The sequence below is a fragment of the Leptopilina boulardi genome, unplaced genomic scaffold (assembly GCF_019393585.1).
Source record: "Leptopilina boulardi isolate dan_hultmark-lab unplaced genomic scaffold, ZJU_Lbou_2.1 LbouV2_163, whole genome shotgun sequence".
Classification (NCBI taxonomy): domain Eukaryota; kingdom Metazoa; phylum Arthropoda; class Insecta; order Hymenoptera; family Figitidae; genus Leptopilina; species Leptopilina boulardi.
This window is the reverse complement of record NW_026137711.1, coordinates 183,269-195,426: the sequence shown is the minus strand read 5'-3', so window position 1 is coordinate 195,426 and position 12,158 is coordinate 183,269. Positions and strand designations below refer to the sequence as shown.

Genomic DNA, 12,158 nt, shown 5'->3' with positions numbered 1-12,158 from the left:
ATAAAATTTTAAGATTTTTAAAAAGAAAATTAATTTTTTGTGTAACTATCTACGCACTCCCTGTGCACTTAAATCCAAAACAATTGATTCATAGAGGTTTAATCATTTCGCAATTTAAGATTATCATGGAGGAATTAACAAGAAATATATTGTGTAAAGTTATTTATTAAAGAAATTAAAATTACAAAGCAAAGCGTAGACAAAATTTTTCATTTTACTCTGTGTTGAGGGCTTCAGTAGAAGTTGACGCTTGTGCGTTTTGTTGATCTGAAATAGAAAAAATACAGTGTTTAAAATTTCATAGATTAGAGGTGTGCGTTCAATCGACTCGAGCCGAAAGTTATTCGAATCGACTAGACAAAATTGAAATTTAATCGGTCAATATGATCCTAAAATTCGGAATTGCGTTCAAATGAACAAAATTTATTTATTTCTTTTTCAAATTAATTTTTTATTACAATAATCTCGAATTACTATAAAAAAATAATTTTTGAAAATCTATCAATGTAGAATTTGAATTATTATTTTTATTGCAATAAGTAATTTCTGAAACTATTTTTAATAAGAAATAGTTCGTTCACTTGAACGTTATTATTTAAACTTGTCATTAAAAGTATTTTTTGGTTAAAGTAAATCAAGTTACACAAACAATTTTCGCAAAAACAAAAAAAGTTTTACTGCAAATTTATTAATAAGTTGGAAGTGCAACTGGTGTAAGAAAAAAAAAATCTAAACACAGGATTGTGAAGTGAATTTACCGAGATCGTATCCCATAATAACCTCAATATTAGTACAAAAGATGTAGGTCGAATTGGTAATATAACTTCAAAATTGAGTGAAAGGATTTAAGCCAGGTGGGAAACAATTATTATATATTGTTAATTCACTTAAAATTTCTTTAAAGGATAAAATTTTCTAATTATTTAATTTCAAATTTAAAAAATAAAAAACGATTGTTCAAATATGATTTTGAATAAACTAATAAAATATTATAATCAACGAACAAAAATTAGGTCAGAAATTAAAGTGTGTGCCCTTTAAAAATCCGGTGCTATAACTTGGCACTAAATTTCACTCTTACTCGTTCTAAGAAGAAATTGAATTCATATCTCCTACTTATGAACCAACAATATTTCTGACTATTAAAAATGTTTAATTAATTGAATTTAGACGCAATTTTCTAATTGGTGCGTATCTAACAGTACTTTACCCTATTCCACATTTTGATTAAAACCCACTTTAATTAAAAAAACATTTTTATTTCAAAATGGTGAATTTTTAAGTTTTCTTATAAAGATTCTAATTACTTTTTATATAACTTGTAACTTAGTTACTTTTTTGTAACCTTTAGAGGGCCGTCATTTTTTCAAAGAAAATTTATATTTTTTAATAAGAATTTTATTGTCCTTATGGAGTTATCATGGAAAACTAAAACCCAAAATCGGAAGTAACCACCCCGGCCGGCAAGGCTAGGCTTCAATTCCACCTTTTCCAGTTGTTCACATATACCAACTGTACATGACCTATTAATCAAAATATGATTCTACACAATTTTTTATTCTCCTCAGACTGACTCTACAAAAGGGGTCTGCGGGGACTGTGTGAGAGGAATATAATACATTTATGGACATACTAATTTTTTACACAACAACTCTACATCGACCACTTTTTTCATAAAAAAATTTTTTCAAATTTTTCAGACCGCGTCTGCATCGACCGACTCTACATTAAAACTTTTTTCAATTTGTCAAATTTTTCAGATCAGCTCTACAGGGACCGATTCTACATGGACCAATTTTACATGGAAAGAAAGTTTCAAATTTTCGAATTTTTCAGACCGACTCCACAGGGACCCTCTCTACATGAAAATTTCTTTTCAATTTGACGAATGTTTCAGACCGACTCTACAGGGACGATTCTGCATCTAAACAATTTTTTACTTGTCGGTCCTACCCGTAACTACTCTTGATAGATCGACTCTACATGCATTTTTATTTCATTTTCGATCGTTCACAGACCTACTCTACATCGACCAATTTTACATAAAAGAATTTGTACAATATTTTCGAAAATTCGAAAAATTTTTTTCATGTAAAATTGGTCGATGTAGATTCGGTCTGAAAAATTCGACAAATTGAAAAGAAGATTTCATGTAGAGTAGTCCCAAATTCGAAAATTTGAGACTGTCTTTCCATGTAAAGTTGGTCAATGTAGAATCGGTCCCTGTAGAGTTGGTCTGAAACATTCGACAAATTAAAAAGAAGTTTTCATGTAGAGTCGGTCCGAAAAATTTCAGAAAATTTATTTATGTAAAATTGGTCGCTGTAGAGTCGGTCTGTGAAAAATCGGTATTTCTATAAATGTATTATATTCCTTTTATACAGCCCCCGCAGAACCTTTTTGTAGAGTCGGTCTAAGGAGAATAAAAAACTGAGTAGAATCATATTTTGATTAATAGGTCATGTACAGTCGGTATTTGAACAACTGGAAAAGGCGGAATTGAAGCCCAGCCGAGTCCAAAAAGCATATAACATACTGTCAGATAAATTTCAAGTAATTTTATGGTGTTTATGGTTGCAACTATATACCATAGAATTACCCGTGTACGATAATAATGATTATTTTCATTTTCAAGTAGTTCCAAGTGTTCTAACATTTTTTTATGGGTCTGGAAAACATGAAAAACACTGTCAAATAAATTTTGAGAAATATTGTGATGTTTATGGTTGCAACCATACACCATAAAGTTACTCAAAATTTATCTGAGAATATTTTTTATGCTTTTTAGACCCATACAAAAATTTTAGAATACTTGGGACTACTTGAAACTTAAATTTTTTTTTATTTTATCATACATGGGCAATTCTATGGTGTGTAGTTACAACCATAAACTCCATAATCCTTTTTAAAGGTACTAACATTTTCCATACGTGCAGAATGTTAAAGATTGATTCAATAAATTTATTGTAAGATCTTGGAAATTTTTTCATTATGAGCTTTTCAAAATATATAAGCAACCTTGTGAATTAGAAAATATAACATTAATATATATAAACTTCATTTACCTCTTTCCTCTCGAATTTTCAACAATTCTTTTATTTCAGCCGTGTTAGGCCTGTTTCTATTATCGTCATTAATTTTTTCGGAAATGCACCTTCTGCAAAACGTCTTGACCATCTTCCTACTTATTACAGTGCGGTTGTCCTGACTTAGGTTTTTTTCCTTGAGCTTTTTCTTTTCTTCAAATTTTCTATATACTAAATCTGTAAATATAAATGTTTTAAATTGATAATTTGAAAAACTATATCAATAAAAATTGATCATAAAAGAAAAATACAACTTTATAAGTAAAAATACTTGAAACAATTTTCTTATTCTTATTCACTACTTTTTTAAAACATAATTGAAATTATTATAAATACAGTTAATATCCATAACGGTTTATTATGATTTATTTATTATTTGATTCAGACCATTTAATTTCATTTCAGTCATGTATTATCGTTTCGTTTTAATTTTATTATTTTAATTTAAAATGCTTAAGAACTTTTAAAGAAAAAAAATGTCTGATGACAAAATAATTGATATAATTGACACCAAAGATGGAGATCTATTTGTAGGTTGTGGCAAAAGTTGCAATCAAACAACATTGAATGATTGGATTCAGTGAAATATTTTAGATTTCTGGCTACATGAAAAAAGGAAAGAAATTCCATGATAAATGTTTAAAACCTCAAAAATGACACATCAGGTCAGGATTTTTTGTAATATTAGATTAAAGGTCCAAAAACGTCCATTTTTTGAAATTTTTTGTGGCTCACAAAATTTTTTTTTAATTTTACGAAACAGGATCATATAGTACTACATTCGAGTTTCAAAACTCATTGTTAAAAATTGTTTTACAATTTTTTAAAAAAGTTATGCAGATTTGGAACTTTTTTATTCAGTAAAATATACATACATATAAAACTAAAAAATTTAATATTTTTATGAATTTTTTGTGGTTTACCAAAATATTTTTTAAATATTACGTAATAGTATTGTACACTTACGCTTCGAAACTCATTTTTCACAATTGTGTCGCGTTGTAGTAAACAATTTTTAAAAAAGGGCATTGAAGCTCGAGTATAGTATTATACGAACCTGTTTCGTAAAATTAAAAAAAAATTTTGTGAGCCACAAAAAATTTCTAAAAATGGACATTTTTGGACCTTTAACCTAATATTACAGAAAATCCTGACCTGATGTGTCATTTTTGAGGTCAGATTTGTAATCAGTGTCAAAAATTATATTAGAACCACCTTCTCATTTTTCTGTAGCAGACATGACCAAAAATTTGCAGGCCTGTGTTATAAGTAAAGATCATCTCTCCCGGACATTCCGGGAATAATACACTGCAAAAAAAGGGAGTGAAATTTCAACTCCCAAGGGGATTCTATAAAAGTCGCACCCTTTTGGTGTTGAAGCAAAAAGGAGTTGATGATTTATGAGTTGAATTATGCTGGGGAATTCCCCCAGCATAATTCAACTCATAAATCATTAATGCTTTTGGAGTTAATCAACTGATAAACTCCCTTTTGGAGTTGATTTTTAACTCGAAAACTTTTACTCTCAACTCCGGTGACCCTCAACTCCCTAAATTTTTTACAGTGTAGGTGTATATAATTATTTATAATGGCTAAATATTCTTTTTAAAAAATGTAAATTTTTCATATTGTTTCTCAGAAAATAATTTAGGTATTCCATTTTTTGTTATTTCAAAAGCTAAGTGTTCAATCTTTAATTATCAATATAAGTTTAGATAAAAGTCTTTTTTTTATCATTTTTACAATACTTTAAAAAGTCTATGACCATCTCCCCTAGATTTACCCTAATATTTTCTAAGTGCTGTAAAAAGCGTCATTTTTCTGCACCTTAATCACTTTAAACGCATATTTTAATAAGAGTAATAAATATTTTACAATCATTAATTTTCTTTTGTTCTCCAGATATAATACAGAGTTATTTTTGAACGAATCTATTTTTTTAAATTAGGCTGCCCTGGCGGATTCGATTTACCTAAAATCGACCCAGCTGGGTCGAATCTAAGTCGAATCTAAGTCGAATTTAGGTAATTATCAAAAAAAAGCTTTAAATTGATGAAAATTTATAAAAATTAGTATTGTGAGGTTAAATGAACATTCATAGAGTTAATTTTTGTAAGAATTTTAATTATTAACGTGATAAATAATAAATAATTACTTGATATGTGCAAGTGGTAACTGTAGATTTTAACTCGTTGTCAGTTTTCATAATATTTTCAGAAATTAGTGTAAAATGTGTGAAAAAATAATTTATATTTAATAGAAATTGCAAATTTTATTAAATTATTATATTATTAATTACAGGGATCACAGTGCCATTCTCACTTAAGAATAGGGGAATTCTTCAAAACATAAAAGGGGATTCTAATAATGAAATATAATAAAATTTCAATTTAAAACTTTTTTGAATCATTTCTTCAAATTTCAACTATAATTCCTGTCATAGTTAACTATTTTTCGGAGTTATGTACTATAACTAAATGCTGCGTCACAGTACTTGAATTTTTCTTGTAGTCAATTAATTTAATAATTATTGAGAAAATTTTATGATTAAAAAAAAAGACAGTTCATCTATAATAATTATAAAAACCACAAGTTTTCAATTCAATGACATAAAATTTTTGTTATTCTAAAATTTGTTAATTTAATGTATTTTCAAAAATCCGAATAATTTCAAAAATTTTTTTTAAATCAATTTTTCCAGAAATTTTAATTACAATTTTTTCGTAAACTACATTCTTCAGAATTTTCAATTAAAATTATTTAAAATTCAAATTTAGTAAAATTGCAATTTGGAACCTATTAAAATTCAATAATTTATGAAAACAGCAAACTCAAATCTTATAAAAATGAATTTTTTTTTAAATTCAATTAAATTGAATTGACGCAATTTTGTTTCATTACTTCTTCTGTTCAATTAAAAGTTGAAATTATAAAATACCATAAACAGCATCCAGTTTTCTCTCTTCCAAAAGAGTTCGCTTTTGTCCTGGAGTTCGCTCGCTGGCTTTTAAGTCAAAACATTTATTTTTGAGTTGGTCTTTCCAAATGGCAATCGCAACACTTTTGCAGTACACAGACTCTTTCGTTGTACCCTCTAAATTTTCCCAAGCTTGCAGATCAAAAGAGACTTCGTCATTGATAAATATCTGAAAAGTTATTAAAAGTAGTTTTCAAATTCATACAAAAAAAGAGAAAAGTTGGATTTGAATGGAATCGTGAATTTCAAAAAAGGCTCAACTTAGTTTTTTGATATTTTGCAGGAGAAAAAAAAGGATATTTTTAAACAGCTTCAATTCCAGAGGACCAGTCATGAAGAAATCATGGATGACAACCGAAACCGAACCACAAAAATGTATTTCATACTAAACCCGAAAACTGTATTTTAAAAATTTTAAACCATTATTTCAAAACCTAAATTTCAATTTTTCGATTTTTAATATAAAAGTAAAACTAAAAATGATAGGTGGATGTACAACCAAACAAATGTATTAGTTTTTTTTAAAATTATTTTAGCTTATGTTTTAAACATTTATTTTTCTTAAACATTTAAACATGAAATACCATTTTCCTACAACAGGAAAAGCCAAATCTAACACTTTATTACAGATATTTTTAATAATTTTTGAATAATAATGGATTTTTTAATTTTTATTTTTAAATTTTCAAAATAATTGAAATTTAGTAAAATTTTCTGACAATAATTGATGTTTTAAAAAGAATGTTTGGAAATTATTAAAAAATAATCAAGTCTTTAAAGAATTGTAATTGTACCTACATATTATTAAAATACATGATTTTTTGAAAACATGTAAGAATTCAAAGTACTGATAATATTTGAAGCTTATGAAATTTTAACAAAAAAATCCGAAGAATTAAGTTTTTGAAATAATTTTTCAATACACTTTTTTTAAAACTAATTTTCATTTTTCATTATAATTTTCGAGAATTCAATTATTTTTAAAATTTTCAATCATTAAAATCTTTCAAAATTTGATTTTCAAATATTTTAATAAAATACTTAAAGAAAATTAATTACTTTTAATAAAATTTCAATTATTAAAAAATCTAACACCTATTCCGAAAATTCAATTATCTTAAAGAAAAATTAATCAAAAATACATTTTTAAATATTTGAATACAGTAATTTTTTTTACTAGAAATATCGATATAATTTGCAGTTTACACCAAAAAATATAATTTTGTTGCATTATTTAGAAGAAAATTCGAGAAAGTTGCATTTTTTGGAAATAAGTCGAAAAAAGTCGCCTTTTCTGAAAGTAGGCAATCATGAGTAATTGATATATATATATATATTTCATTCTAATTAATTAAAATACAGAAATATTTTCAATAATATATCATCAGGAAAAAACAACCGAAACCTATAACCGAAATCTTTGAGAAACCGAAACCCAAATACCGGTACTCTAATCTTTGCAGAATAAATCGGAAACCAAATTTTTTTAGAAGAATAGTGAAAAGTTGAATCCGAAAGCGAAAATATTTAGGTTACTATCTCTAGAAAAAATGTTCAAATAATTGTCATAAATGATGGTGAGTTGGGGACAATTTATATCATAGTTGTCAGAGTTAAGCCCTTTTCGAAATTTATGAATTGAAGCGTTTTAGTTAAAGAAATGAAAAGATAACTTCATGCTTAACAATTTTCATAGAGTTAAGCCCTTGTCGAAATTCAAGATTAAATTTTTCTCAATTGAACTTGAAAATATAAGTGCTATTTCATTTACGTAGGTAGATAAAAACCTTAACTTACTTTATCATTAAAAATTTTAAACTTTTCAGGATGTTCCCTGTTATTTATATCCATAGTTTGATTATCAGTTGACATTAATGAACAAATTGAGGCTTGTGGAGGTGATGGTGTTGATGGAGGTGTTGATGGAGCTGTTGGTGGAGCTGTTGGTGGAGCTGTTGGTGGAGCTGTTGGTGGAGCTGTTGGTGGAGCTGTTGGTGGAGCTGTTGGTGGAGCTGTTGGTGGAGCTGTTGGTGGAGCTGTTGGTGGAGCTGTTGGTGGAGCTGTTGGTGGAGCTGTTGGTGAAGCTGTTGGTGGTGCTGTTGATGGTGCTTTTGGTGGTGCTGTTGGTCGTGGTGAGGGTCTTGACGATAGTGAATGTATTGGTTCTATGTCATCAATTTTATTATTCGTCATCTTTGAGTTTTCTCCAATTTTCCTTCTCTTGGCAGCAGGTTGTTCTACATTATTTTCGTCGGCACTATCCGAATCAGTGTCTGACAAAATAATTCTTCTGTTGACAAGAAGAGTTTTTTTTTTTCTCAGCCAAAATCTGAGAGTTAGTTTTCTTTTTTGCCTCTGCCACTTTCAGAGCCTAAAATAAATTTGATAAATCGATTAGAAAGAGCAAAAATTAATTGCAATTTAATGAAATTATCAAAACATATCGAAGAAATATACAATTTAAAAGGTTCAAACATGCCCACATAATTTAACATTTATTTTAAATATAAGAAGGCATTTAAACTTTTTTGGTATACCCAATGTTCACGTAAATTATCATCCGGTTTTTGCAATCGTGTTTGTTATTAAAAAAATAAAGATAAAATTTATCATAAAATTCGAAAACAACTTGCTTCGTCTGCTTTACTACAATTAATGACTTTATCAACAATTTTGGAAGTCAGATGCTATCTGATAAGTAACTTTACTGGGTATAAATTTAATTTATCTACTTTCGTAAATTAGTTAAAATTTGTAAAAATTACCAGTTATTCTATTTGGAGTGATTTACTGATTTACAAATTAATGTAAATGTGACATATGTTCGTATGAAGAGCAAGTTTTTAAAATCTGATATGCAAATTAATTTATAAAAATTAATTGAAGGACTGAACGCCATGTTAAGTTAATGGCGCGTATCCTCTTATAGCATCTGGACCCTCAATTATACATTTTTTCATACATGGCAGATTTTCCATAAACAGTGATGTTTAAATTCTAATTGTTTTTCTTTTCAACTTTTAAATATTAAATTTGAATTGTTAGTATTCCACTTCTATTTCCCAGCAAAATCAGTGTCAAAAGTGACTCTACTACATATTTCGAATTTAGAGAAATATTCTAGAAATAGTTCATTGTTAGTGCTATGGTAGTGACAACACAATGTTTTGAGGAACATAGTATAAAATTTTGTACTTGAGAAGTAGGGAATTTTTTTACATCTCTTGCAGAAATCGCCCCACCTTACCCTATTTAAAATAAGGCATTAACATGGGCCTTACCAGAAACTAGGAAAACTACGTTGGCCTTGTTAAAGCTCTATTTCAAATGGGCATAATATACCTTTAACTTCTTTCGATCCTTTCCTGGTGATGCTTGCAAAGAACTGGCTTCCAAAACTTTCTCGGAAGGTACTCGAAATCGCCTGTTGTTTCTTTCCGCCTCCTCGATTTGAATTTGGACACAACTCTTCGTTTCTGTTTTTGTGGTGAGAAATTTAAATTTTTTAAACAATTTTCAATTGAGAAGAAATACGAATTTTAACAAAACAGATTGAGATTGAGTGATCTCAATCTTCATATTTTTTAATTTATATCGACCGAGTGATAAAATCATTTTACTTATTTATTTCTTAGTTTTTAATGCATAGAATTATTATTGAATAGAATGTTAATTTTAAAAAATGTGCTTATGTTTTAATTTTTATGCCAACGAATACGTGATTTGTATAATATTCTATGAATCAAGGGAAATCTATTGTCAAGTAAATGGAATTATAATGTTAATTCATAGAATATTCTGCGAATCACGTTTATGCCGTATTCGGTGGCATTAAAAGGAGGACATATTAAAAGTTTATAAATTAAACATTACATTGAATGATATTTCTATGCATTAGAAACTATAAGAAATAGAATTTTTAATTACTATTACATATGTAAAATGATATTTTGAGGATAAAGATTTAGGTTATTTAGAAACTATAAATAAAACAGTAATTATTTCAAAGAATTATTAGGTTTCACAAAAATTATAAAAAACAAATATATTTTTAACAATTGTATTACTCACAATTTTGCAAATTAAAAATTACTTATTTTTTTATTTATTTATTTACATACGGGTCTTTAAAATAAAGAACCCTTTGGAAAAGATTAACAAACTTAAATGATACGCTGCTGTGTAAAAAAAAAATAAAAACTAGTTTGTAAAGAAAAAATTACGCATTGCGGTTATAAATGAATTCAGGCTTATGTTAAAAAAATCAAAATTATCAGCTATCGCATTAGCTCCTCTAGATAATATACTAATTATATTAATTTCCAATTAGATTGCATGCTACTTGGGAAAAATAATTATTCGACTTGATAAAATTTATACTACACACAATTTTATAGTGTGAAAATCATTATAATTTATATTTTTGATACTTAGAAAATCTAAGAAAATTAAATTCAAATAGAAATAAATCATATCAAACAACATATTCTCAATATCGTAATAATGTAAATATTAAATTATAGACACCTAGTTTTCGAGTAAATTTGGGGGGTTCATTCTTCCCGCACGTTGAGAAAAAAGCGAGAGGAAAGAACGCGACGTATCAATAATCTCGGAAATAATATTATATGCAAAAAGAATAAATATTGTCAAACATACATTTACAACAAATTTCAAATATTGACGGAGGTCCGGAAAGAAAAAACATTAGGATAACTATAATATATGTATATTTACAATTTAGTCAGAATTCAAAGGTATGTGTAATTTTTGAATTTTGTCAATTAATTGAAATTATTTATTAATTTATTTATAGATAAGTGATAAAAATAAGTGTAAGTTTCTTATTGTGCCAAATAATTTAAAGTACTTTTTACTGTATTTATCAAATTAATTATTTATATTTTTTATATTTTGTAAATAATGTTTGAAAAATTTCTACTTTCACTTCGCCACGTGTTCGAAACTACATATGCATATACCGCACATTTTTTAGAAAAATAGAATTTCCAAACTCTTTTTTTTTAATGTATCTTATATATGCAATTTTGTAAAACATTGTTTATGAGTTACACTTACCTCCAATAAGATGAATCACGGCTTCATACTTCTCCCATTCTTGATTATTTTTGTCAAACCACAAGACACTGAACGGCACAACACCATATCCAGAAAAGTCTTCAATAAATTTATAAGGAAAATTTTCAACCCTGTCTATTTCAATAAGTTCCTTTTCAGAGTCCTCCACGTATTGTACATAGGCAAAATTTATTTCTCTTCTCATCCTAGATTTTGAAATTATTTTATCCATTTTAGCACTTTCGTTGTTGGAACAAATTTCTGATAGATTCTCTAATCACAACGCACTCACTAGTAGATTCGCAGTGTTGCCACTATTATAATGTGATTTTATCAGGGCCGTAAAACTACTTCCGGACTAATCGTTTTCTTCATACTTAAGATGCATATATTTTTAAAATACACGTGCTACACTTTTCATAGATCTATAAGTTTTACGAAAGTATAAAGTACATATAATGCACACACTTCTAAACACATTAATTGATACATCTGTTTCCAATTTTGTACTTTGTACAAGCTTGTTGAAACACATTGCTCTTTATATCTTGCACAATATTTTTCTATATCAAATAATTACACTTAATTAGCAATAAGTATACAATAATTTAATAAATTGTCCCTAAACTTCTGAAATCTTGATAGTATTTATTCTATAATTTTCAAAATGTTTATTTTAAAATTATATTAAATAAAATTTCAATAAAAATATTAAATAAATTTAGTATTGAAATTTAATATATAATTTAGTAAAACATTTTTTAATATTCTTTTTAAATTTCACTTTGAAAGTTTTGTAAAATAAAGAAAAATTTCGAATATTTCGAAATTGGAATAGAGCCTAGGCCACCAGGTGACCAAGTTGTCCCTGCACACATGTGTCTTGTTGGACCAAAACATGTAGTGAAATTTTTCAACCAATCAGAAATATTTACTCAGCATTTCAATTTTTCACATTATATTTTATTTTAAAGAATTCTTATTAATCATTAAAATATGGGCCATCTTTGTTTATA

At 27.2% G+C, this 12,158-nt stretch overlaps 1 protein-coding gene across 1 annotated transcript; it reads right to left on the bottom strand.

The window, feature by feature from the left end:
- Positions 1-214: 214 nt before the first annotated feature.
- On the bottom strand, positions 215-11,347 carry LOC127277014 (uncharacterized). The gene is made up of 4 exons (XM_051297803.1): positions 11,143-11,347; positions 7,861-8,336; positions 6,025-6,232; positions 215-267 (listed from the first exon to the last, which is right to left on the bottom strand). The coding sequence occupies exons 1-4, from the start codon at positions 11,345-11,347 to the stop codon at positions 215-217; spliced, it is 942 nt and encodes a 313-aa protein (XP_051153760.1).
- Between the last annotated feature and the right edge of the window lie 811 nt (positions 11,348-12,158).

What these genes read in the sequence shown, in the direction of transcription:
- LOC127277014 (XM_051297803.1), bottom strand. Translation starts at nt 11,347, where the DNA reads ATGAGAAGAGAAATAAATTTTGCCTATGTACAATACGTGGAGGACTCT. An exon ending in CGTGATTCATCTTATTGGAG is followed by an intron (nt 8,337 to 11,142) that starts GTAAGTGTAACT and finishes TTATTTTGTCAG; the next exon opens with ACACTGATTCGGATAGTGCC. An exon ending in AAAACTGGATGCTGTTTATG is followed by an intron (nt 268 to 6,024) that starts GTATTTTATAAT and finishes TTTCTATTTCAG; the next exon opens with ATCAACAAAACGCACAAGCG.